Source organism: Capra hircus, chromosome 22 (assembly GCF_001704415.2).
Source record: "Capra hircus breed San Clemente chromosome 22, ASM170441v1, whole genome shotgun sequence".
In the NCBI taxonomy this organism is placed as follows: Eukaryota; Metazoa; Chordata; class Mammalia; order Artiodactyla; family Bovidae; genus Capra; species Capra hircus.
This window is the reverse complement of record NC_030829.1, coordinates 16,257,185-16,284,918: the sequence shown is the minus strand read 5'-3', so window position 1 is coordinate 16,284,918 and position 27,734 is coordinate 16,257,185. Positions and strand designations below refer to the sequence as shown.

Here is a 27,734-nt window from a genome sequence, read left to right as displayed (position 1 = left end):
TTGCTTTCACTGTTCACTTTAGAAATAAATTCTTAAGAGGATCAACAACCCAACAGAAAAAAAAAAAACCAAAAACGCTTAAAGAACATGTACAGGCAATTCACACACAAAAAGAAATACACATGGCTTTTAAACACAAGATATGATTTTCAGGTTCACTCATAACTGAATGCAAACTAAAATATGACAGCATTTTCATTTATCAGAGCAGAAAAGACAGCAATTGTATTATAGAGGATTCAGGGAAGTGGGCATTTTCACACATAATAGGAACTGCTTTTGCAATTTCTATCTAAATATCAAATGCACATGCCCTTTATCAATTTATCCTGCAGACAAAATTGCTGCAGGATAAACTGATACAGGACAGTATGCTAGGATATTCATCATGGCATTGTTTGTAAAAGCAAAAGATAGCAAAGAACCTACATGACCACCAGTAGGGCACTTGCTCCATGAATCATGGTACGTCCATATAACAGAATATCACACAGCAGTAAAAAAGAATGAGATATATCTTACAGGCAAACAAACCATCTCCAAGACACACTGAGTTAAGAAAAAAAAAGTATCCTAAGCTCGTGTGTGTGCCTGTGTTGGGGGGAATATATAAGACTATAAATGCATGTCTGGGAGGATCCCCCAGAAATTGACAACAGTTATCTCTGTGATACCCATACTCTGGGCTGGGAGGGACACAACTTCTTTGTTGTCTGCTCTTGTACCACCGAACTTCTTACCACAGGCAAGCACTGTTGTTCCCAATTAAATGAAGCACTTTTAGATAAGGAGAGGGGTTCTTGGAGGCACACTGAGAAGATAGCTTGGGCGAGGGGATAATGGTCTTTAGCCTCAGTTATCTTAATCCTGACTGTGACTGCTGACTATGAAAATGTAGATAATCCACCAAAGTGGGGGCATATGTATACCTATACCTGATTCATTTTGCTGTACAGTAGAAACTAATACAACATTGTAAAGCAACCATGCTCCAATAAAAACTTATTTCAAAAGAAAAAAAGAATAAAGAGAATGTAGATAAAAGAACTTCCCTCCTCAGGTGAAGTCTAAATGAGATTAAAAAAACATCTGGCATTTAGCAGAGTGCCGAGCACATAGGAAACCCCTCCAACAGGGCAGTTACAGCCTTGCTATTGGCCCAGCATGGGGATCTGGGGAGCCAAGTAGCCCGCTAGGACTTAGGTTGCCTCCTCACACCCAGGGTGACACAGGGCAGCCCCAGAGAGGCACACAGAAACCAGGACCTCTCGGGTCTGGGCTAGGCCTCAGTGGTCAGAGATCATGTGTCACAGGGTGTGGAGGACTGGATTGATCCTCCGTGCCGCGAAGGCCTGCTCATTCCATCCATCTCTTCTCCTCTGGCCCCTGCAGCTGCCTGGGTCAGAATCCAGGGTCTCTCCTGGACTCTGACAGAAGTGGTCTGTATGTCTCCAGAGTCCTTTCTCCCCTCACCAGCCCAGCCTCCACTCTCCACAGCTTTAACTGCATGTCACAAACACTGGGGTTACTGAATCCCCTCGCCTGGCATTAGGTCCTTGGTAACTGACCACTGTGTTTCCCCTGACTCTTATTCTGCTGTTCCCCACTACCCATTCCACACCCCACAAGAACATCTTACCATTCCAAACAAGCCAAGATCTTTTTCTTAATTTTTCCCTTCTGATCATGAAAGTAATTTAGGCTCACTGTAGAAAATGTAGACAATGCAGGAAAATTTAACCACTGTTAATACCTCAGGTATTTATTTTCTTCCAGTCTTTTCTAGGCATGTATTAATACATTTAAGAAAAATGAAGTATCTATATACACCAGTTTTATACTTGGCATGTTTCATTTAATATTATTGCAAATATTTTATTGTATCACTAAAGATTCCTTAAATTATATTTAGTGGTTGCAGAACATTCCATCACATATAATCATTCTACTATTGTTAGTCAGTTGGACTGTTTTCATTTTTTGTAAAATATTAACACTGACAAGTAAATAAACCATTGTCAAAATAATTAGTTTTAGTTTTCTAAAAGTGGTACTACTGTATCAAAGGATTATCAACATTCTTTTTTAAATCATTTAGCTTCCAATAAAATGAGTTAAAATGGTTTAAAATATATGAACAATGATGGGACAGGGACACAAATTTCTACAGGATAGAAAATGGATGAAATAGTGGCTTCATCCACAATAAAATTAGATGGAGGGAGTGACAACTTGAAATACTTGCTAAAGGCAATGCAGTAAAGGAGGCAGCTGTCTACCTGCCAAACTCCAGATGACTTGGGACTTGGAAACCCCTGGTGCAATGAAGGGTAAGGTGGAATAGGGCTAAAAATAAGTGCATCAGGGGTCTAAGAATCCAAGCTTCCACTGCAGGGGGCTGGGTTCACTCCCTGGTGGGGGAACTATGATCCATGCATGCAGTGCAGTGCTGCCAAAAAAAAAAAAAAAAATTTTTTTTTAATTTAAGAATAAAAAATAAGAGCATCAACTGAAAACCTGTAGTTAACACTTGATCCCCTTCTCTCTCACTCTAGAAAATCAACTTACATTATCCAAACCCCAGACAAAAACATGAGATGATTTTTTGCCAAAAGATCTCTGCATCCTGGCATTTAGAGTCTTCAGGGAAACAACTTGTTCCTACCAACCACTCAAGAGGGAAGCCTTTTACTGAGCCAAGCCCACTACCTGCCTCCACACCACACAAATATATGCATGTTTATATCTGAGTGTGTAAGAATCACAACATATTTGAGGAAATCCTCCAAAGAGAGTCAACAGGATAAACAACAACAACAAAAAAAAGGACCCAGAGCAGGGGAATGAAGGTGGTGAGGCAATTCAGTGACAGAAGAGACTTTAAGGAAAATCCTTCTAATTAGAATACTCAGATTTAAGAGGCATCTGTAAAATGAGAACAGTATGCTACACAAAAGGAACAAAGTGAGAACAAGAAAAGGCTCTTACAAATTAATTACTGCCAAAATACTCACTAGAAAGGTTGAAAAATAATCAAGGTACTCTCCCAGAAAATGGTATATAAGACAAGGAAATGAAAGTAATATAGTAAGTAGTTGAGGATCAATCCAGAAGTTATATTTGATTGACAGGAATTGCAAAAACAGTGAAAATAGAAAAAAAATATATGCAAAGGGAAAACCGTCACATAAATAACATGAGAAAATTTCCTAGAAGTACTTGAGTCGCTAGATTGAAAAATTTCACTGAGTCCATTAGGGAATGGAGTATAGCAAGGATAAAAAGGAGACTTTAAGAGCGTGAAAGGGGTGGGAAAAGAGATCACAAAAATGTGAGTTCTACTGATTGTCAAAGAATAAGAATTAGCCTGCAATCAGGCATCTAATTAGCAATGTCGGATGCTATAAGTCAGTGAAGCAATGCCTACAAGCTCTGGGGGTAAATTTTCAACCTAGAATTTCACAGCCAGTCAAACTACCAAGCCAAGTGTGAGAGCAGAGAAAGTTGTTTTACATACATAGGCACCCAACATACTCTTGCCTTCCACACGTTCTTTTTGGTAAGTGACTTGATGCTCTGCAGTGAAACCAGAGTGGAAACAAAAGGTAGATGTGGAATTTAGGATGCTATGTACCAGTGTAACAAAAGGACAGTAGGCATAAAGAATACCAAGGACTGGGCCTTCCCTGGTGGTCCAGTGGTTAAGACTCTGCATTTCCACTGCTTGGAGGATGGATTTGATCCCTGGTCAGGGAGCTAAGATCCCACGGGCTACGTAGTGTGGCCAAAAAATTTTTTAAAATTAAAAACAAACAAACAAACATCCTGGACAGACTAAAACAGGAGGCTGGAGGTCTCTGGAAGGAATATATACAGGAGAAAGGGGGACTCAAAGAACGTCTAATTGGATGGAGAATTTGGAAGTAATGGAGGAGGTATTAAAAGCAACCAGCACAAGGGGAAAAGACAACTAGAAACTTCAATAAAAACAAAATGTTGCTCCAAAAAGGAAACAGAATCACAATAAACTACATCTGCAGTGAACATGTATACAGTCATAATAACATTCATGCTGTTTATTTCAACTTTCAGAACAAATCAATAAACAAAGCATAAAAGACTATGGTTACAGAACAGAATTTAAGAATTGTCAGACTTGACACTTTCAGAGGCAGAGAGGTGGACAAGGGGAGGAGACAGAGCATCCCACATTCTACCAAAATTCTACATCCCACATTCTACCAAGTAGAGAATGAGAGATACTATTTATAGTTAATACAATAAAACTAAGTTTGTGATTATAATAAATATTTTTCCTGATTATAAAATTTTTGTTCCTTATAAAAAATATGAAAATTACTTTAAAAAATTTTAATCACCTATAATTCCATTATCCCTAGAACCTGGGTTTGAGCCCAAGCTCTGGAATTTACCATTTGTATGGCTCCAAAAAAGTCACTTAAACATTTATAACTTTTTTATTTCCTTCATGTATTTTATCTATACATTTTTAAAGCGTATACAGTGTATGTAACAACATTTTACGAGAACTGCACTATATACACACAATTTTGAATCCAGATGCTTTTCACTTTAAAGCCCAAAGTAAAACTCTGGATACAAGTATCATGCTCTTCTACACTTGTAAATATACTTCTTGGCCATGGGGAGGTCAGAGGTTTCCCAGAGATGGGCCTGAGCCGCATATTGAAAGAAGCCAAATATTACACAAAGCAGAAGGGGGCTGTGGGGTGTGGTGATAAGAGATCACAGGCACCACGAGAGCAAGTTGCCTCCAGGCCGCAGTAAAGGTGCATGAGAAACAAAACCAATAGGCTGGAAAGAGATGATAAAGAGCTTGGTAAATAAATCATGTTAAGGGATCCAGCTTTCCAGTGAGAGACATGAAAAGGGGGAAATGCAAGCCTTGCTTGGTTTGGTACCCCAGGACCTAGCACCATGTCTGCCACAAAGAGAGTGCATAACAACTATTTTTGTCATCAATGCCTGATACACTGGAAGCCAGAAACGGCTCCTGGGTTTCCGGTCTGGGTGTTGGATGATGCCACCATTTGCTGAGGGGGGCGGGGTGGGGGGAGAATCCAGGAGCAAGATTGAAAAGGTTACGTGTCTGGGCAACATCCCTAGAGATTCCGTAGTCTGATGTTGATTTTGAAAAATGTCACTGGGAATTGTTTGGCAGTCTAGTGGTTAGGACTCAGCACTTTCACTGCAGGGGCTGGAGTTCAATCCCTGGTCAGGGAACTAAGACCCCACTAAGTCACACACAGCCAAAAAAAATAGTTACCATTGTGTTGCAGGTGTGGGTGATTACATAGTAAATCCCCAGGTGTGATTTGAGACCCCAAAGGATTCTTCGATTGGCCTCAGGGAGTTGATATGCCTCCACAAATGAACACAAAACTGAGCGTGCAATCTGAGTTTCTCCTAAAGAGGATCCACAACCTCCACCAGATTCTCAAATGGATCGCAACCCCAGAAAGGTTAGGCACACAGGTGGGAAAGTGACAGAAGTGGGAGGACAGCCACCTAGAGGAGAGAGGGGACCCACAGCATGGTGGAAGGGCTAGCCTTCTGAGCCTGGAGGATTCACAGCCAATTGTGTTTGAGAGGGGGCTGTGTGTGCTTATGTGCATGTATGCTGATGAGGACTCTCTCCCCCAGGATTCACTTTTGTATCCCTTTGCTGTCTCACTTAAGGGTAAAAACAGACTTCTGCATTCTACCCTTAATACTCATCATCAGGCCTAGCTCTCTGAGAGCTGAAAGACCGATAGTTAGCAACTTAAAAAATGGGGCTTCAGAGTTCCCATCTACTTCTGGCAAGAGCAGCCTAGGAAGAAGGGAGATGAAGGGACTTCCCTGGTGGTGCAGTGGTTAAGACTGTGAGCTTCCACTGCAGGGAGGATTCAGTTCTTGGTGGGGGATCTAAGTTTGCACGAGAATAAAAAAGCAGGGCGATGACCCCAAGGAAAAGGACAACCTAAGCAACCTAAGTTGTTTGATAACAAAGGGTAGTCACTCCTCTCCTACCAGAAACCCTACTGGAAAAAGTAGGTGGTAATTTATTTTGAGGGTTGGAATTGAATTGGAAGGGAAAGTTGTTATAAGCTGGGGAAGGATCTGATCTGTTTAGCAACCTACGAGGCTCACATGATTTGTGTAGGATCAGGAGTCCTGAACCTGGGTATTTGTGGAAACCCAGATTTGGAGATGAAATACAAACAAAAATGTAAAAAGTCACTTTGTCGAATGGGGAACAGAAAAGCATGTTATATAGAACTTGTTTTGCTTATATAAATAAATTTTTTGGTATATTCACTTGAAACACAAATACAGTGAGTCAGGTCACAGAGTCTCAGCAGCCAAAGGTCGTCAGAGGCACAGAAGCTGATGCGGTCAGTGTCCTTTTCTGCTGAAGCAGAACACTGCCTTATACCAGAGTTCCTCTCCACCTCTGATCACACACATCTGTGACCTGCAGGTTTCACTTGCTTGCAGTGGTTCACACCCTTTCAAAGTTTTAAAAAATACTGAGGCCTAAAACAGAAAAAGTTTCACATGTCTCAGATAATTCTATCATGCAAATGAGGTTAAAAAACCACTGTTGTAAAACACTGGGTCAGTGATTCCCAAACCTAGCTTTACATGATAATCATCTGGATAGCTCTTCTGAACTCCCTACAAATAGAGATCACAATCAGCCATGACTCAGCGTTCAGTTAGTTACAAGGATAAAAACACAACACGAGGCTCCGTTTAACCATCTTAATGGTCACAAAGCACAACTGTGGCCTCTTAGTGTATTAGTGTCACCGATTTACCCTGAATCTTCAGACCTGCTCGCCCTCTCTGAGCTTCTTGATCACTCAGGGAGGAAGACACCTAACTTGTTCCTAATTTCAGCAGAGACACGTGGTGTTATTTTTGGGTATTTCCACTTCCAGACTGGGAACAGAAAGAGTCACTATCAGGGTCTATGAGGGCATGAACACTTTTGGTTGTTACTTATAGCTTGTATTGATTTTTTGTGTCTATATGATTCAGAGTGAAACTGGGAAGAGAAGTCATACATACTTTGATGAAAGACTGTGGTTAAAGAGGAAAACAAGTTAAGAAGTTAAGAAGCTTTTTGTGTATGCCTTTTGTATGGCAGAGTACTCTGTAAACTACAAAACGCTGTGTAACTAATATTTAGTCCTGTAGAAATGAGACAATAACTGCGTGGCAGCACAAGAGCTGCCCCCAAGTGCTCTCTCCAGGTATAGCATTTAAAGTAAATGCTTGCATGCTGAGAGTAGGATGTAGATAGATCCAGAAATCAAGAGAAGAGACTCAAACCCTATCTTAAATTTGCTGTTTGCTGGTCACTCTAAGGCACATCCCCAAATCTGTCAGCTCTGCTATGAGACTATCTACCCCTTTCTCAGACTCTCCCACAGATTCGGGTGGGGTTACATGTGTAAGACAGAATGAACATGGTAGAACAAAGGGAACCTGGATTTAGGACCTGGGTCTGAACACAGGCTTGTTACTTAGTCTTGGTTAAATGACCTCTCTCAGTAAAGGGACAAACAGCTCTTTCAGTGTAACAGGGATTAAGGTAATGATCTCTGCGAAAACATGATATAAATGCCAGGTATTATGACTCTACACAAGAAGGTACACAAGGAATCAGGTTCTGTATAAACACAAGGCAATATTATTACATGACTCTACCTATTGCATAGTTGTAGAAATTGTTTTTCCAGGAATAAAGGCTCAAATGGTAACAAAGGTATCTTACCTCAGCCAGTTTCTTCCTCATCCTAAAAGTTTTCATATGCCAATACCTCTGAATTTCTAAAAAAAAAAAAAAAATTAAGACCTTAGGAATCCCACTCTGCCCCCTCCCTCTCTGTTCATTTTCCTCTTGGGTTCTCTCAGAATTACAAGGGCTCCATTACTTCTTCTAATGACCAGATCATTCAGAAAGTGACAATGATGCCCAAACTGAGCCCTCTGGCTGGCCTGGGCAGAATGAGAACAAAGTGGGCATGCCTCCAGCTTTATTCTGTGACTCCTCTGTCTTGGAAGGGGTCTGTTAGCAGCGTCTCACTCAAATGGAATGCAGTGGAAACCACGGTTGTTATTAGAAGACTTGTTGATCTTCTCAAAGGAACACAGCCCAGCAGTCTCGGTGGCTCTGCTGTGCAGTCTGCATCCGTCCTCAAACGACTGCCATGCAGGCTGGGAAATGATCAGAAAAGACTCATTTGCAGTCTCCAGAGCTTTACCATTCCAACTGTCACGAGGTGCAGACCACGAGGGAAACAACCGGTTCCTATTTCCATCCATTTAAGGAGTGGCAGACAGTTTTTTGTTTAATTTTCAAAAAAAATTACCCAGGGAATGGAAAATTTAGCATGTTCACAGGTGAGAGTTGTTGGTGAATTGCTACCCCAAGTGGTTTCCTTCATAAGTCACTGCTTAAACCCAAAATACTAGAACACAAGGTTCAAAGCTCCCGAATCCCATCAGTCAGACACACCAGTAACCTGCATGTTGCCCAGGAAAATTACCAGAGTTTTCAAAAACAAAATTAAGTAAAAAATCCTTTTCCCCAGAAGGATCTTTATCACGGAGCTCTGACTGACCCGTTTCTAAGAAGGCCACATCCTATTTCACACAATATGATCACTTGGAGTACTGTTAAAAACAAAATCCTTGCCTCGAGGCCTTCATTTTCATTTTCTTTAAACTAGCCTCTGAAATGTCTGCCTTGTGTTTTGTGCTGCACTCCTGAAAACTGTTGCTTTTTTTCTTTGTTTTTGGCTGCAGAGCATATGGAACTTCCCTGACCAGGGATCAAACCCGTGCTCCCTGCATTGGAAGCTGAGTCTTACCCCCTGGACCACCAGGCAAGTCCAAAACCATAACTTTGTAGGACAGAGCAGGCTTCATTTTTGCCGAGGAGGAAATAGCCAAGAGGTGTCTATCAAACTTGGGGAGCGGGAGGTTTGGATTGGCACCTGGAGGTCTCCCTTGTACTCTATGTGCTCTCCACGAGGTGGGTTCTGTGGTGGCGCATGAGGTGTGAGTTGGAGATGAAGGCTGCACCGCACTTGGCACACTCATAGGGCTTCTCCCCCGTGTGGGTTCTCTGGTGCACCGTGAGGCTCGACCTCTGCCGGAATGACTTGCCACACTCATTGCATGTGTATGGCTTCTCCCCATTATGGATCCTCTGATGAATAAGCAGGTACGAGCTGCACGTGAAGGCCTTCCCACACTCATTGCACACGTACGGAAGGTCCCCGCTATGAATTCTCTGGTGCACAATAAGGCATGAGAGCTGACTGAAGGCCTTTCCACACTCGCTGCAGTCATAAGGTTTCTCTGCAGTGTGAATTCTCTGGTGTACGATGAGGTGTGAAAAACAACTGAAGGCTTTTCCACACTCTTTGCACTCATATGGCTTCTCCCCAGTATGGCTTCGCTGATGCACGATAAGATTGGCGCTCTGGGTGAAGGCTTTGCCACAGTCATTACAGGCAAACGGCTTCTCCCCGGTGTGGATTCTCTGGTGAACAATCAGGTTGGAGCTCCGAGTAAATGTTTTCCCACACTCGTTACATTCATAGCATTTTTCTGTGATGTGGACTTTCTGGTGCCGGGCAAGCTGTGAGCTGTAACTGAAGGCTTTCTCACATTCGTTGCACTTGAAGGTTTTCTCTAAGGAGTGGATTTTTTGATGTACAGTCAGGTTTGAACTCTGGGTGAAGGCTTTCCCACACTTTGAACAAACATAGGGTTTCTGTCCAGTGTGGATTCGCTGATGCACAACAAGGTTTGCACTCTGAATGAAGGCCTTCCCGCACTGGTGACATTCAAAGGGTTTCTCCCCAGTGTGGATTCGCTGATGCACCACAAGGTTTGCACTCTGGCTAAAGCCTTTCCCACACACACCACATGTAAAAGGTTTCTGCCCAGGCTGGCTTTTCTGATTTTTAACAGAGCCAGAACTGAGGGTGTATCGCTCCTCAGATTTGGGACACTTCTGGTCTTCCTCTTCTTTGAGCTTTTCAGGAAGGTGACAGTCCTTTACTGTCACCTGTCCAAAATCTTTCTGCTCCCTCTTTATTCTTTGCCTCTTTAACATGTTCCTATTTTCACAGGCTTCTCCTAACTTGGGTCCTTGCGGGTCAACTTTCTGGATTCTTCCTGAAATGATGAAGGGTTTTTCTGCTTCATCACATATTTCAATTTTTGGAACCAATAACTGTGGATTTTTGGTTTCAGCACCTGAAACAAACAAACAAACAAAAACAGAAATGTAAGTTTCAGATTTTTATGACCTAGAAAAAGAATAGGATGGTTAATCCACAAAGATGGGGAAGTATGTTGAATTCAGCTGTGAGCTGCAGGTCATGAGCAACTGCACAGGGGAATCGAGCATCCAGACACCCAACTGGCACAGACCAGGGCCACTCTCCAAACAAGAAGGGAGTGGGTGGCATGGGGATGTTTAAGGCACAGAGCAATACTGGGTAAGGGGCAGTCCAGTTTGGTTTCTGGCTAAGACCATGGTAATGCAACCATGGTAATGAAACTCCAGCCGTCACTCAGGAAGGGCAGTGTCAGAGAAAAAGAATGGCTGAGCCCTGGATACAACAAAGCCCTGACTTTGACAACAATAGAAAACCCTGAAAAGCTAATCTTTTTTTGGTTATATCTATTTCTACTGTTCTGACTTTTTAAAAACTCTACTCCATTTTTCTCCCTGTAGTTTAAAGCTGCTCTTATATCTTCTTTTCTTCTTCCTTATCTTACCTTTCTCCTTGTTACCTCTTTCCCCTGCTACCTCTTCACTCTTCCTTTCCTGATTTTTTGGCCACATCACATGGCTTTTGGGATCTTAGTTCCTTGACCAGTGATTGAACCTGGGCCTTCAGCAGTGGAAGCGGGGAGTTCTAACCACTGGACCACAAGGAAATTCTCCCCCTGCTTTTAAAAAAAAATTTTTTTTAAATAATTTTTTTAATTTATTTTTGGCTGTGCTGGGTCTTCGTTCCTGTTTGGGCTTTTCTCTAGTTGTGGCGAGCGGGGGCTACTCTCCAGTTGTGATGCTCAGGTTTCTCACTGCCATGGCTTGTCTTATTTCGGAACATGGGCTCTAGAGTGCACAGGCTCAGCAGCTGCAGCTCCCAGGATCTAGAGCACAGGCTCAATAGTTATGGTGCATAATGGTCCCAGTTGCTCCATGGCATATGAGATCTTTCTGGATCACAGATCGAACCTGTGTCTCATGCACTGGCAGGCGGATTCTTTACCAATGAGCCACCATGGAAGCCCCATCTTCTGAATTTTTCCAGATGTACAAAGGAAATAAAAAGAAGAAAAGTTTAAAAACTTGTTTTAAATATATAAACTTTAAGTACTTCCCTGGCAGTCCAGGGGTTAACACTCTGCATTTCCAATGCAGGGCGCAAGGGTTTGATCCCTGGTCAGGGAACTAAGAACCCACATGCTGTGTGGTATGGCTAAAAATTAAAAAAAAAAAAAAAATTTTATTTTAATGTGTAAACGTTAATAAATTCAATATTAATGAGTACATACCAAACTGTAAATAAAACTCTCAGACATTCACATCAAAATTTCCAAAGTACTTTCATGTATACTATACAATTTTATTATCAAGATGAAAGTACTTCCCTTCATTTGTATGGGAGCTAAAAAAGCACAAGGCTGTTTTCACTCACTGCTATATGTCTAGCACCTGTTACACAGCTGGGCACACAGGAAGAGGTCCTCAACAAATCTTGTATTTACTGAATGAACAGACCCCAGTTCACAGAACAGAAAATGGAGGTTCAGAAAAAGAATGGACCTGCTCAAGGTCAAAGAGTTCTCAGAGATACCGCAGCAACTACACTGGGGTTCCCTTCTCAATTGCTAGAAGTCAGTGTTCTCGCCATTACCTGTAATGATAGAAACTGCTGGCAGAAAGGTGAGTCCTGGCTGGGAAAAGCAGGAAAAGAAAATAGTTGTCTGGTTCTCCCTGGTGGTCCAGTGGTTAAGAATCAGTCTTCCAATGCAAAGGACATAAGTTCAATCCCTGGTTGGGGAACTAAGATCCCACATGCCACAGGGCAATTAAGACTGCACACCACAACTAGAGAGCCTGAATGCTGCAAGTAGAGAAGCCCTCGAGGCAACCACTGAGCCCATACTCTGCAACAAGAAAAGCCCCTGCACCACAATGAGAAGCTGGTGCACCACAACTAGTGAAAGCCCACAGCCCACTTGCTACAACAAAGACCCAGCACAGCCAAAAACAGGAAAATAGAAAACAGTGGCCATTCCTAGTGGATGGGTGCAGCTGTTGGAGTTCAGACCATGAATGTCTGATAAAGCAGGGAAACAGAAAAGAAGTGATACAAGGGGACTGTGCCAGAAGGACTGGAACAGAAAGCAAAGATGGGAAACAGAAGTTACTGAGAGTTTGGGAAATTAAAGAAGACACAGGAATATAAAAGGTGGCCGTCCTAACCTTCCCCACAACACTGGTTTAAGAAAGGGACTTGGTTTGCAAATGCTTGAGGGACTGGCTAGGAAGGAGAGAGGGTTCAGAATATTCAAGCACAGCCCTGGCCAAGCAAGACTCATAGCATAACAGTGCCAGAGGGACCTTGGCAGGCATGCAGGGACTGCTTCCACAGCACAGGACTTATGGTGACCACACACTTGACCCAGTTATATGTCTCTACTTCACAAGCTTCCACCACTGCTAGCCATGCATATCCTGAGTCCCAGCCTGGAGAACCAGGTAGTAAGTCAGCCATCATGACTGACTGGACATCATCATGGCCAAGTGTTCAAAATCCTCTAGAAAGTCCACAAAGACCTATGAAAACGGAACACCTCAAAAAATCACCCCAAAAGGTGACCCTTCTTATCTTAGTTAGCTTCTCTTGTAGGCTCAAGCTACAACAAACACGAAGCATAGGGAGACTGTCTACATGTGTGCATAGATATGAAACTTGCTGAACAATAAATGCGACCAAAAGTTAAATTTGGAGAACTTCCCTGGTGGCTCAGTGGTAAAGAATCTGCCTGCCAAGTAGCTGACACAGGTTTGATCCCCTGATCCGGGAAGATCCCATTTGCTGAGGACCAACTAAGCCTGTGTGCCACAACTACTGAGTCAGTGCTCTAGAGCCCAGGAACCACAACTATCAAAGACCACGCTCCCTAGAGTCTGTGATCTGCAAAAGAGAAGCCACTGCATTTGCAGCAACGAAGACCCAGCACAGCCAAAAATAAATAAATATGTAAAATTATTTTTTTTAAAAAAGCTAGATTTGGAGTTTACCTGTGCTTGCATGGTGTGACGTCTTAAAAATGTGTGTGAAACAAGCCATTTCCTATGATAAATGCATGGGCGTCTTTCAGTATCCCTCTGCCCAGCTCTCCCTGATACCTTCAACCCCTCAGTGCTCTCTGTTGCTCAGGCCAGGAGACCAGACCAGCAGCCTCTGAAAAGACTTTGCGAAACCTCAACAGTCAGATTCCGAATCAGAGAATTGACCTCACCTAGACAGGCCATGTTCCCATGAGTGTCCAGGAGCTCACTCTTGGCCAGAGTCCCTGGTAATGAAGAGCTGCCTGGGGCTGAAGCAGCAGGTGCCTCTTGTGTTGGTTTCAGGACTACAGCCATGTCCCAGAACATGTTCTGACCCTAGAAACAAGCAGGCACAGGTGGGTTTACGAGGAGACTGTCGGTGGGAGGTGGTATGATCATAACTTTGAGGATGAGAACATAAGCACCAATTCTTCAAGGCCATAAAAAAAAACGAAAGAAAGAAAAACACCAACTATTTTTTAAAAAAGGGAAAAGGAAGCCAGAGAGTCTTCCCTAATCCCCAAGGTGAGTTAGGCAGAGAAGCAAGCCTGCTATCTTTTCCCCTATCACTTTGATTTCATCTCACTGCTCAAAGCTAACTTGTCAGTGAGTGCATGACAAGACAAGAAAGCACATGGGGAGATTTTTCAGAGTAGATCTTCCTAAGACCTAAAGATCAAAGAAGCAAGGTTCTGGTCATGTTATTACAGAGAGGCTTTGGGGTACCTCTGCCCTCATAGGGCTAGTCATGGTGAGGTGTAGGTTTGAAAACTTACAGCCTCATGAGTCAAATCGTGGTCTGTGGACAAGCAGAATCACCATCACTGGGAGTGTGTGAAAACTGCAGAGTCTCTGACCAATAGCCCAGATCTCCTGAATCAGAATCTGCATTTTGACAAGACCTCATCCCGTGACCCCAACCCTTGGTGATTCTTAGGCATATTAGTTTGAGAAGTACAAGTAAAGAGTTATCAATCATGCCTGGATGCACCGGAAGAGCTTTTTTTTTTTCAATCAGAGATCTGGGGCCCACCTCCCCAGAGATTCTGATTTAACTTACATGAGATATGACATAGGTATCATGATTTCATAAACAGCTCCCCAGGTAATTGCAAACTGTAGCACAGTTTGAGAAGCACTGGTTTATAGAAAGTACTGAATGTCAACATCAATACAATAGTATGTTTCAATTAAATTGCAAAAGACTAAAGAGCCCTCACCAGGAAACAAGACTCTAGGTGTGGAAGCAGAGGGACAGGGTCCCTCCTGAAATCATGTGCAATCCTCCCTCCCTTCTCCCCGACCACTGATTACCTTTTCCTCCTGTTCTGACACAGGGAGGCATGTCTGAGGATCTTCCCCAGGAGCCCAGACTTTGATGTTTTCAGAGCGTACTTGTTGGCTGGATACCTGGCCCACAAAGCCTTCCTCCTCTTCTTCCTCTTTTTTCACTGTCACTGGGCCCCAGTGGGCCAGGGCCACAGCTTCTCTCAATTCTGCAGTCATCGTCTCTGCTCAGCAGAATTCCTATGGCTGGGGGTTGCCCAGCAGAAGTCAAGCCCCATCTAATCTTTAAGTTTCAAAAGCTTCTTCCTGAGTTTCCTCCCAGGGACATGATGAGTAGTTTCTACTGGGAAATCAGAAAACACTGTTAGGAGAGCAGAGGTCTGCCTGGATGCCACTAAGACCACAGGTTACCAGTGTCCAGGCAGCAGCCACTGCAGCACAGGGCCTGCTCTACTCCTCAACAGGAGGGAAGGAGCTGGACTGCAAATAAGCAATTTATCCCCATGATGATCGCATTACAAACACATTTATGTAATGTTTATTGATTTCCCCGATTATACAGTTAATATAATTTAATTGTAAAAACTTAAAAAATACAGAAAATGATTTTGAAAAATTACCCCTAGCTCATCTCCAGAGAGATAATCACTGTACACTGAAGAATTTAAGATACTTATTTTGAGGGAAAACCTCCAACCATACTGACAATTATGACTTGAACTTTTTAATTTAGGGGATGCATATTTTCACAATTATCACCATGCTTTTTTTTTTAAAGAAGAGTCATTACAATGCAAAGTTTTTGTTTTGTTTGTTTTAAGCGCCAAGAACTATAGTATGAACAAAAGACTCTCAAGAAAAAGACTGGCAGTCTAGACAGCAACTGTGCTTCCTAGGTAGCACTAGTGGTAAAGAACCCGCCTGGCAATGCAGGAGACATAAAAGATGCAGGTTCAATCCCTGGGTCAGGAAGATCCAACGGAGAAGGGCACTACAATCCACTCCAGCATTCTTGCCTGGAGAATCCCATGGACAGAGGAGCCTGGTGGGCTACAGTCCATGGGGTCATAAAGAGTTGGACATGATTGAAGCAACGTAGCACTAGACACCAACAAGTTTGGAGAGGTTATCTCTGGGTGATGTAATCACAGGTGGTTTTAAGGTCCTCTTCCTTTGATTTTTATATTTTTCTATTTCTTTCAACTTTTCTGTGAGACAAAGCAGCACTCTTAAGATGGTAGATGTTTCAATGTTAAGTACATACAATGCCACCTCCTTCTGGCATGGTACTCTAAACAATATAATATACATAATTTAACTACAACATAAATATTATATATTATATAATACCTGTAATATTATAGGACTTCCCTCATAGCTCAGTTGGTAAAGAATCTGCCTGCAATGCAGGAGACCTGCGTTTGATTCCTGGGTTGGGAAGATTCGCTGGAGAAGGAAATGGTAATCCACTCCAGTATTCTTGCCTGGAAAATCCCATGGACAGAGGAGCCTGGTGGGCTACAGTCCATGGGGTCGCAAAGAGTTGGACATGACTTAGCGACTAAACCACCACCACCATAATATTATAATTTACTAAACCAGCCCCTATTTATTAATCACTGCTTTAGTAAAAGAACTTTATTTCCAGTTTATTTTCTTAACATAATTCTTAAGAGTCTTTTCATGCAAATAGTTTTTTCTGCTGCTGAATTATTCCTTTAGACTAGAGGGATTATTAACCAAAGGATTTTATAGGTGACATATATGGTCAAACTGCTTTCTAAAAGGACTGAAATAAATCATATCACCATGAACTAAAAGTTCCCCAGTATCGCAGCCAAGCCAACAGATTATTTTGTTCTTAACCTGTGAGTAAAATAATCTACCATTATAGCTGATTATGGAGAAACTGAAATTTTCCTATTTCCCTTTAGACGTCTTATTAAGGGAAAAGTGCTAAATTTCATTAAGTTCTCTTTTGCTATTATTGAAGTGATCATATACTTTATTCTGCATTAACTTACTGGCAACTTATTCCACACACTGCATCTCTTGAGTAGTGCAATATTTTAGTCCTGCAACAAATCTTAATTCTGGAGAATTCTTTCCATGACTAGTTGAATTTTATCAGGGAGGAAGGTCCTTAATACTAGTTTCACCCGTGTATACACAAGATTGCCTACTATGGGTATTGTCATCAGACTGCTGATACTCTAACTGGCCCCCAGCCCTAGACAGCACAGTCTCCTATTATGGGCTTCCTTTCAAGGTCCTTTCCCTATTTCCAATCGTGGCAGCCCATCTCCTCCACCTCCAGACGCCACACAGCCCAGTTCCTGGGATAAGCCGGGCCCCTGGGGCGGTTCGTGTCCAACCTACCCCGGGGCTAGGCCCCCGGTAGGCAGGCAACAGCGGATTTCCGAAGTGGTGGGGCGCGGAGCCGCCCCGGGACAGACAGACAGTGCTGGGATCCCTGAAGGGAGACGAGGCAGACATACCCCTGGAATGGACCCTCCCGCGCCCCCGACGTTCGCGCCCAGGCCACGCCACCCCCGCTCACCGTGCGCGGAGCAGAAGCACGGCCGGAGCTCGGGAGCTCTAGAGCAGAAGGCGGGTGGCCTGGACCCCGGCGCCTACCGGCACGAGAACAATGACCGGACAGGAAGTGCCTGGGGATGGGCTTCCGGCTCCCCAAGTCGCCAGACCAGCCTCTCTAGGAATCTCGGAGGTACTGTCTTCTCGTTGGGTGTCCAATTTCGCTACAGATCAGGGATGGAAGAACAAGCTCAGAGGAAGAGTGCAGGTGGATTGGGGACCCTGAACCTCAGGGCAATGGGCATTCCTATGCCTGGCAAGAGCACTGAAGTGAGGCGCGAAGCCGGGAGCCTGAAGCTACAGAGTATCCATCTGTAGAAGGCCCTGATCATTTTGACCCAAATGTTTTATTTTGGAAATATCAAACGTACAGAGAATGGTACAATAAATGACTGTACTCAACAACTAACACTTCACTCTCTTTGCATTGGGCTTTCGTGGAGGCTTAGTGGTAAAGAATCTGCCTGCCACTACAGGCGAAAGGATTAGATCCCTGAATCCAAAATATCCCCTGGAGAAGGAAATGGCAACCCGCTCTAGTATTCTTGCCTGGAGAATTCCACGGACAAAGGATCCAGGTGTGCTTCTATAGCCCATGAAGTCACAAGAGTCAGACATTACTGAGCAACTAAACAACGTTTGCCGTATCTCTCTATACACACTGAAAAACATATTTTTAAAGTTGTAATCATCAAAATACTCATTTCAAATACTTCTATATGTATCTTTTAATAATAATAAGGATCTTGACACTAACAATACCATCATTACAGGTAGGAAAATTAACAAAAATTCCCTAATATCATCTATTATCAGTCATTTTCAAATTTCCAACTGTCCTAAAATACAGACTTCATTGTTTTTCCAAGTCAGTTTCACACACTCTATTTGGTATGGCTGTTTAGATTTGCTTTTTAGTATGAATTTACTGATTCACAGGAGTTGTAAAGATAATAACCTTCAACTAGTTTCCACCAATGGGTACATCTTGCATAATTATAATTTAAGATAAAAACCAGGAAACTGACACTGATACAATGTGCATGTGTACTTGTCATTTTATCACGTGTGGATTTATGGAACCACCATCACAATTCAGATACACAATGCTCTGAACACCAAGACCTCTCTTAAGTGCAACCTCTCCCTCTTCTGCTGCTGTCCCTCCATCCCCAACCTCTGGCAACCACTAATCTGGTTTTTTATTCCTATACTTCTTATTTTAGAGTATTATGTAAATGTGACCAGACAGTATACAACTTTTTGAGATTGGATTTTTTCACTCAGCATAATTCTCTTGGAATATACTTGAGTCACTGCAGATAAAAATAGGTCATTCAATTTTACTGCAGAGTAATAAGTATTCCATGGTATAGATATATTGCAGTTTCTTTTAACCACCTGTTGAAGGATATTTGATGGGTTATTACAAAATACTATTACTAGTAAAACTGCTTTTAACAATCACATACAGGCTTGTGTGTGTGTGTATAACAGGAGTTTTCATTTTTTTGACATGAATGCTCAGAGTGCAAATACTGGGTCATATGGTAAATGCATATAAGAAACTGCCAAATTATTCCCCATGGTGGCTGTTCTATTTCTCATTCCCAGCAATGTAAATAGATTCAGTTCCTTTGCATCCTTGCCAGCATTTGGCATTAAAATATTTAAAAGCTCTTCTGATAGCTGTACAGATTTTTATCTTGCAATTCCCAGTGGCTAATGATGTTGAATATCTTTTCACTTGTCAATCTATACTTTGGTAAAATACCTGTTCATGTCCTTTGCCCATATTCTAATTGGATCTATTTATTATTGCTGAGTTTTGAGAATTATCTAGCCTAGATACAAATTTTGTGTTGGATATATGATTTGCAAACATTTTCTCCCAGTGCGTAATGCCTTTTCATCCTCGCTCTTTAATATCTTTTAAGCCCCCCTCCCCTCCACTTTTATCTTTCATTATGGAAAATTTCATACATATACAAAAGTAGTACAATAAACTCTCAATACTCACCCAGCATCAACAATTATTATCACCCCCTTCTCTTTTTCATCATCTTTGAAGAATCCAGTGCAGTGGTTTTTTTTTGGCTGCAACGCCTAGCTTGTAGTATCTTAGTTCCCCAACTGAACTAAGGATTGAATGTTTGCCCTCCGCAGTGAGAGCAGAGGACTCACTACTGGGCCGCCAGGGGATTCCTGCACTGCAGTTTTCCTAAACAATATGCCACATTCTGAACTTGTTTCTTATGATGTCTTTTATCTTGTTCCTTTGCCTCCTGTATTTCCTGTAAACTAGCAATCAGGTCTAAGAAGCTTGATAAATTCAGGTTATACTTTTGGCTTATCACATTACATGTGGAGGGAGGCATATGTGAGTTGTCTCAGCAATGTTACATTTTGTTAAACTGATTAAGAGGTAAATGCCAGATCTCTCCATTATTAAAGTACATGTGATTATCACATAATGGGGGTAATTTTTCTTCAGTATGGACATAAAGCATCTTCATATTCATCACCCCATAAAAACTTAGGGAGGTAGATATTCTTCCTTCTGTTTAACAAATGAAGAAATCAAGGCTCCAAGAAATGAAACCATTTGTCCAAGGAAAAGTGGCAGAATCTGACTCTTTAGGCCTTCAGACTTTTAACTCAGGCCCCTTCCAGTTTTCACTCTTGGTTCTTTCAGTCTAAAAAGGAACCAGCCCTCAAAGAACTTCGGGGTTGAATTCATAACACTTACTATAATCAACACACCACTGCAATGCTGCTAAGTATCAGAAAACAAAATCCCAATATTAAGGCATTTATACTTTAGTGACAGAACTGGCGTTCTGAGAATTACAATATAAAATTACCAAACCAAGAATACAAGAATTAAGTTTACAAATGTACAAAAGGGTACAGAATGAATGAATGATTGGTTCACTGGGAGTAAATGGGACTGACAACTCAGAGATGGATTCTGAATTGGTATAATCAGAGATTTGAAGGACTAGGCTGTGTAAAAAAACTTATGTGGTAAGTTGAGTGCTGGGATAGAATGTTGTTTCTTGAGTAACAAGCCATTTGTATGTCATGAAATATTGATTAGAAATGAGGATGACAGCAGCAGAGATAATCAGCTCTGGGGTTGAGGTTAAGGATTTTTTTCCCTGTCAGCAAGGAAAGTGACATAGGAATGTCCTTCTATTTTGACACTCTACATCCGCTAGGTTTAAAATTCAAAGGTTGTTTTTTCTTGGCATCAAATTAATGGCAAGACATTATTTAGTAAGCCAATATTTTTTTTCCATAAAAACAAACTAGGTATATTATATATTATCTCCCTTAAACATTTAAAAAGTTGTTTTAAAAGTTTTTTTAGAGTACTAAATCCCAAAGTTAACCAACCACCATACTTCCTCTTACTATAAAAATTAAACTTTTGAGGTTCATGAAGTCCTAATATTAACTTGATGAACAAACACTACATTATGCCATTTTCCAGATTTTGACCGTATCTCTTTTATCCAATTTTATTGACAATTAAATTATTTCATAAAGTACTGTCACATGATCCTTTTACTAAATGCTCAAAACAATTCTATGAAGTAGGGGTTATGCCAGTATTTGACTGACAGAGAAACTGAGACTTAGAGACTGACTTAACATCACAGAGCTCATAAGTGAAAGAGCCAGGATCCAAACCTAGGTTTTCAGATTCCAAATCCAGTGTACTTAAATTGTCCTCAAAGAGCAGTCCTGCCCACCCAACTTCATGTTTTGTATGTCTTAATCACACTGTCTGTACAGACATTCTCTAGCAGTGATACTATCTTTAAGATGTACCATATATACGTATCTTTTCAAAACATACACTTTTTAATACAAAGATATTTTTGCTATCATTTACAATATCTTCATTATATCTTATAAATCATAATTCAGTTTCTTCAGAATCTTTAAGTGCTTCAAAGTCCTTTTCTAGGTTCATAAGAAATGATTTGGAACAGAGTATCTTTTAACTAGAATTTGCCTTATGTTTTTGTAGTCTTGAAAGTCTAGATTAACTTTCTGCCTCATGCAACACACTTGTCTACAAAAGGGTCAATCATGACTTTTTTTCCTTATAAAAACCATATGCTTCCATTTATCCAACAGTCACTTACAGAGGCAGGGATGCTATTCCATTTTACACAATACTAGATTTTCTGAATCTTGATCTTGGACTCACTGGCGTTTTGGACCCAAGAAAATTTGGACCCAAGAGAATAGGACCCAAAATCCTCCAAAGAATGGATTTTTTGTTGAAGATGAAGGTTTGAAGTCTGAGAGAATTCTTTTTCAGACTCATCACATTCACAGTTTTTTTCATCTGTATGAATTTTCTGATGTACAGTTAGGTTTTTTCTTTGCCTAAAAACTTTACTACAGTCATTACACCCATATGGTTTCTCTCCTGTGTGGATTCTCTGGTGGCCAACTAAATTCCTCTTAGAAGTAAAAGATTTTCTACACTTTTCACATTCATATGGTTTTTCCCCAGTATGCATTCTCTGATGTACAACAAGGTTTTTGTTCTGACTAAAGTCTTTTCCACACTCACTACATTTATAAGGTTTTTCTCCAGTATGGATTCTTTGATGTACCATAAGATTTCTACTAGAGGTAAGCACTTTTCTACATATATGACATTCATAGGTTTTTTCTCCACTGTGAATTCTCTGATGCTCAATAAGATTTCTATTGTAAGTAAAGCCCTTCCCACACTCATTACATGCATAAGGCTTCTCACCAGTGTGGATTCTCTGATGGGCTATAAGGTTTGAGCGGTAACTGAAGACTTTCCCACAGTCATTACATTTGTAAGATTTTTCCCTTGTGTGAATCCTCTGATGTCCAATGAGGCTTTTCTTCAGAATGAAGCATTTGCCACACTCATTACACTCATACGGTTTCTCACCACTGTGGATTCTCTTATGTTCAATGAGGTTTCTGTTAGAACTGAAAGCTCTTCCACATTCACTGCATTCAAAGGGCTTTTCCCCGGTGTGGATTCTCCGATGTACGAGCAGGCTTGAATTGTAACTGAAAGCCTTCCCACAATCCTCACATTTGTAGGCCTTCTCTTGTGTATGGAGCTTCTGATGGACCATGAAACTTTTGCTCATAATGAAGGTTTTCCCACACTCTCGACATTCATAGGGCTTCTCCCCATTGTGGAGTCTCTCGTGGTCAATGAGGTTTCTGTTAGAACCAAAGACTTTGCCACAGTCTTTACATTCATAGAGATTCTCTCCAGTGTGGAACCTCTGATGTAAAATGAGGCTCTTTTTCAAAATGAAAACTTTCCCACATTCATTACATTCATAGGGCTTCTCCCCATTGTGGAGTCTCTGATGGTCAAAAAGGTAAGCACTCTGAGTGAAGGCTTTCCCACATTCAGTACATTTATAAGGCTTCTCTCTGCTATGCATCCTCTTATGGTCAATGAGACTTGACTTCGAAGTGAAAATCTTCCCACATTTTTTACAACCAAAAGTCTTCTTTTCTGTGTGAACTCTCTGGTGTAGGAGGAGGCTTTTGCTTCGAATGAAAACTTTTCCACATTCTTTACATTTATATGGGTTCTCTGTACTGTGGAGCCGCTGATGGTCAACCAGGTAAGTGGTCTGGGCAAAAGTTTTTCCACATTCATCACATTTATAGGGTTTTTCCCCAGAGTGGATTCTCTGGTGCAGAATGAGGCTCTTCTTCAGAATGAAAGCTTTCTGACACTTGTTACATTTATAAGGTTCTTCTCCTTTGTGGAGCCTCTGGTGGTCAATGAGGTAAGCATTCTGAGAAAAAACTTTGCCACACTCATTACATTTATAAGGTCTCTCCCCAGAATGGCGTCTTAGATGTATAATAAGGCCTGAGTGCCTATAGAAGCCCTTTCCACACTCCTTACATTTATAAGGTTTCTCCCCAGTGTGGATTCTCTGATGGTTTAGAAGGTAAGCACTCTGAGAGAAGGCTTTCCCACATTCATTACATTTATAAGGTTTCTCGCCAGAATGGTTTCGTAAATGCATTAGAAGGCTTGAGCGCTGAATAAAGCCTTTTCCACACTCCTTACATTTATGAGGTTTCTCCCCAGTGTGGATCCTCCGATGATTTATAAGATGGGAGATTTTATTGAAATGTTTACAACATATATCACATTTATACAGCTTCTTTCCTTCAGCACCTAATAAACTTTCAGAAAAAGCTGAATCTGAAGCCAAGCTTTCTTCAAATTCCTTCCACTTTTGGCCTCGTTTTTCTGGTGGAGTCCTTTTTTTCTTGTCTCGTTCACACAGGGACCCTTTCTTCAGTGTATCTCTTTCCTTTGCTTCATTTCCCCACTGACTTGAAAAAACTTGCCATTCACACTCTTCCTCAAAGTCAAGAAGCTGCGGAACACCTCCTTGAAATCTTTTTGATATTCCTCTCTGAGAATCTGCTCTTTGAGATATGTTCAACTTGGATGTCACCTCCTCATTCTCAGTCATGGTCTCCCATTCTGATAAAAGAAATTAAAGATGCAAATATTACCATATCCCTGTGTCAGCAACAACAAGATCTTCAAAAGACTTTAAAACAACTAGAAGGATACTTTTACACGCACACAAAAAAGAAAAGCTTTTCATTAAAAGGGAGTACAAAGCAGAATGCTACACTGACAGAATGTTATAAATGGATTAACACAGAATTCATTCTGAGATACTTCTAAGCTCATTGCCTTCAGGGAGCAGATGGAAACATAGAAAGGATGTTGAATAAACAGATGCAAGAAGAACTAGAGAAGGATCTTAATACAGGTGGTTCATATATAAGCTCATGAAGCTGGATGGGGCTTATAAAGAACTATCTTATTTTTTTTCTTCTTCATGCTAAGAAGATGGGAACTCTCAAAGAAAGAAAATATACCTAAACACTCTGAAGGCCATCTTTAACTTCTGAAGAGTCAAGTGCATCCTCAACATTTTTTAATTACTTTAAAGTAATTAATCTACAGGAAAAAAATCTATTAAAAAGCAACTTAACACCTCGAATTCTTCTTTTAAAATTGAGAAATGGAAAATTTTAAATTAATTTCACAAAAATATCAGGTCTAAATTAGACTCCATCATGTAGTTATATATAAAAAATACTGAATGAAAAGAAAAAATATAGACATTAAAAACTATGAAAACATCTATAAAATAATGAGGCTAAACTAGTTAACCTCTTTATGACTCTAATATTCTCAAATATTTTAAAATATGAAATGATGCATATTTTAAATGTTTTGGAAACTCATTTTCACCATCCAAATGTGAGAAAAATTATGAACTAGTTTCCCAAATTATCTAATAAATAAAATCATATAAATAATAATAACATTATCTTCTATTTGAATATAAAAACAGTATTCTTCTACCTAAATACAGAGAAAATACATAGGAAAGGAGTGTTAACAGACTGGTTTTACAATTTAAGCAGAATGCTGGTTGAAAGGAAAGTTTTCTTTCTTTAAGGAAGTAGAAGCGTTTTAAGAAATAGAAGTGTTGCAAGTGGTTAAACAGAAATGGAAAATGGTTAAGAAATAAAGGATTCATATATATACTAGCTAATTAGCTGGATAAATGAAATTTTAGTATAGAAATCAGACTATGTGTGGGCCTAATGAGCTTTAAGGGACTTGGGAAAAAAATATCAGAATGATAGAGGGAGCCGATTATTTTCTGCAATCTTTGGTTAAGCAGGCAAGACAAACACAGGCTTCCCTACCTCCAATCCTCCCCAGTCCTCTAATCCATGTCCACTCCATTGCTAATTATCTTTCCAATATGTATATTTGATCATATCACTCACCTGCTCAAAACAATGCTTCATTGCCTATAGGATAATGCACAAATGACAAGAACAGCCCAAGAGATGCTATCCTCCACTATCTGCTACTTTTCTGGCTTCGCTTCTTATTAGTACCCTTTATGCCTATAGACTCTAGGCATGGAAAACTATGTACAGATGCCCAAACATGTCATGTTTTTGCTTGCTTCCCTATCACTGCCCATGCCCCTTTCTCTTCCTGAATTTGCTCTTCCTCTTCCCAATTTGCTACCTGCCCAAACTTACAGGCTTAAAAACTAAGGACAAAAGTCATCCCCATTGGAATTACCACTGATCTTACAGGAAAAAAAAAAGTTTAAGGGAATACCATGAATGATTCTGCGCCAACTGAACAACTTCTTAAGATGGAATGGTCAAAAAAAAAAAAAAGAAATGGCCAAATTTCTAGAAAGACACAATGTACTAAAATTGACTCGGGATGACACAGAAAATCTGAATAGTTCCGTAATAAGCAATGAAATAGAATCAATAGACAAAAAACTACCCACAAAGAAAAGCCCAGACCCAAACTGTTTCACTGATGAATTCTACCAAACATTAAAAGAATGAATACCAATTCTTCACATACTTTTCTAATAAACAAAAAAGGTGTAAACACTTCTCAACTAATTCTATGAGGCCGGTATTACCTACATACTAAAAGTAGACAAAGATATTACAAAAAACAGACAAAACTACAAACAACCATATCTTTATGAATAGAGACATAAGAATCCTCAACAGGGGATTCCCGGGTGGTTCAGTGGTAAAAAATCTGCCTGCCAATACAACAGTTATGGGTTCAATCCCTGGTCTGGGAAGATAGCACATACCACAGAAAAACTAAGCCATAGCTACTGAATCTGTGTTCTAGAGTCCAGGAGCCGCAACAGCTGAAGCCTGCATACCCTAGATCCTGTGCTTTGCAACAAGCGAAGCCACCACCATGAGAAGCCCGTGCACTGTAACTAGAGAGTAGTTCCTGCTCGCCACAACTAGAAAAGAGCCCACACAGCAATGAGGAACCAGCACAGCCAAATAAGAAAATTAAAGGAAAAGAAAAAAAAGACTCTCACCAAATATTAGCTGACTCCAGCAACACATAAAAAGAATTCTACACCATGACCAAGTGGGATTTATCACAGGAAGGCAAATATTCGTATAACATCAGATAATCGATTAATATAATACATCATTGTGCTTAGCACCAAAGAATTGATGCTTTTGAACTGTGGTGTTGGAGAAGACTTTTGAGCATCCCTTGGACTGCAAAGAGATCCAACCAGTCCATCCTCAAGGAGATCAGTCCTGAGTGTTCACTGGAAGGGCTGATGCTAAAGCTGAAACTCCAATACTCTGGCCACCTGATGCGAAGAACTGACTCACTGGAAAAGACCCTGATGCTGGGAAAGATTGAAGGTGAGAGGAGAAGGGGATGACAGAGGAGATGGTTGGATGGCATCACCGACTCAATGGACATGAGTCTGGGTAAACTCCAGAAGTTGGTGATGGACAGGGAGGCCTGGCGTGACGCAGTCTATGGGGTGGCAATGAGTTGGACACGACTGAGTGACTGAACTGAACTGAACTGAAAGAAGCAACCAAAAAACTACCCGAACTAAGTAGGTTCAGCAAGGTTGTAGAATAAACATTAATATACAAAAGCAGTGTATTTCTGTACCGTAGCACCGAACAATCAAAAAAAAATGAAGAAAACATATTAATAGCATCTGGGATTTCATTGGCAGTCCAGTGGTTAGGATTTGGTGTTTTCACTGCTGGGGCTCAGGTTCAACCTCTGGCTGGAGAACTAAGATCCCACAAGTGGTATGGCCCCTTCCCCACAAAAAAGTCACTTCCCTCTGTAAATTCTTCTCTAAACCACCCACCTCTCCTCCTACTCTTCCAGTTCTTTCATCATACCAAGCTCCTATGTGCTCCCACACTCATGCATACTTTTATTATGTAGCCTTTGTTACATTGTATTGTACTTATTTTTGTAAATGTCTGTCAATTCAACTCGAATGTACTTTAAGGCAGGGATTAAGCTTGATGTGTGAGATACTTAATATTTCTTGAATAACTGCCTTTAAATTCTATTTCAATCTTTTAAATGAACATTTATAATTCTTTTATATATTGAAGAATTATGTAAAGCTATCTGGGAGTCTGCTTTTTTTTAAAAAAAGTCATATTTTGGCTTTGCTGGGTCTTCACTGCTGCTTGGGCTTTTCTCAAGCTGTAGCACGCAGGGGCTGCTCTCTGTTTGCAGTGTGTGGGCTTCTCATTGTGGTGGCTTCTCTTGCTGCAGAGCACAGGCTCTAGGGCATGTGGGCTTCAGTGCTGTGGCTCCCAGGCTCCAGAGCACAGGCTCAATAGTGAAGGCTCACTGCCTTAGCTGCTCTGCAGCATATGAGACCTTCCCAGACCAGGGGTCAAACCCACGTCTGCTGCGTTGGCAGATGGATCCTCTACCACAGAGCCAACAGGGAAGCCCTGAAGTCTGCTTTTCTACCAGCTTATCAATGCACAGAAACTGAGTACACAAAACTGTCAGATT

The 27,734-nt window shown here is 41.0% G+C and overlaps 1 protein-coding gene across 5 annotated transcripts in view; it reads right to left on the bottom strand.

Moving 5' to 3' along the window:
* Positions 126–27,734, bottom strand: part of LOC102177570 (zinc finger protein 660) — an 80,582-nt gene continuing 52,973 nt past the window's right edge. The window contains exons 1-5 of one of the 5 annotated variants that reach the window (XR_001919990.1): positions 17,253–17,555; positions 14,720–15,032; positions 13,597–13,741; positions 7,808–10,305; positions 126–2,449 (exon numbers count right to left, since the gene is read on the bottom strand). Coding sequence is in view for 4 of the 5 variants with exons in the window: in XM_005695603.3 (XP_005695660.3) it covers positions 9,053–9,947; positions 21,692–23,822 (3,026 nt within the window). In the remaining variant the exon portion in view is untranslated. Of the gene's footprint in view, positions 10,306–13,596; positions 13,742–14,719; positions 15,036–17,252; positions 17,556–18,008; positions 23,823–27,734 lie in introns of those variants that run through there. The other 4 variants (XM_013973354.2, XM_018066997.1, XM_005695603.3 and 1 more) reach the window with 4 other exon arrangements.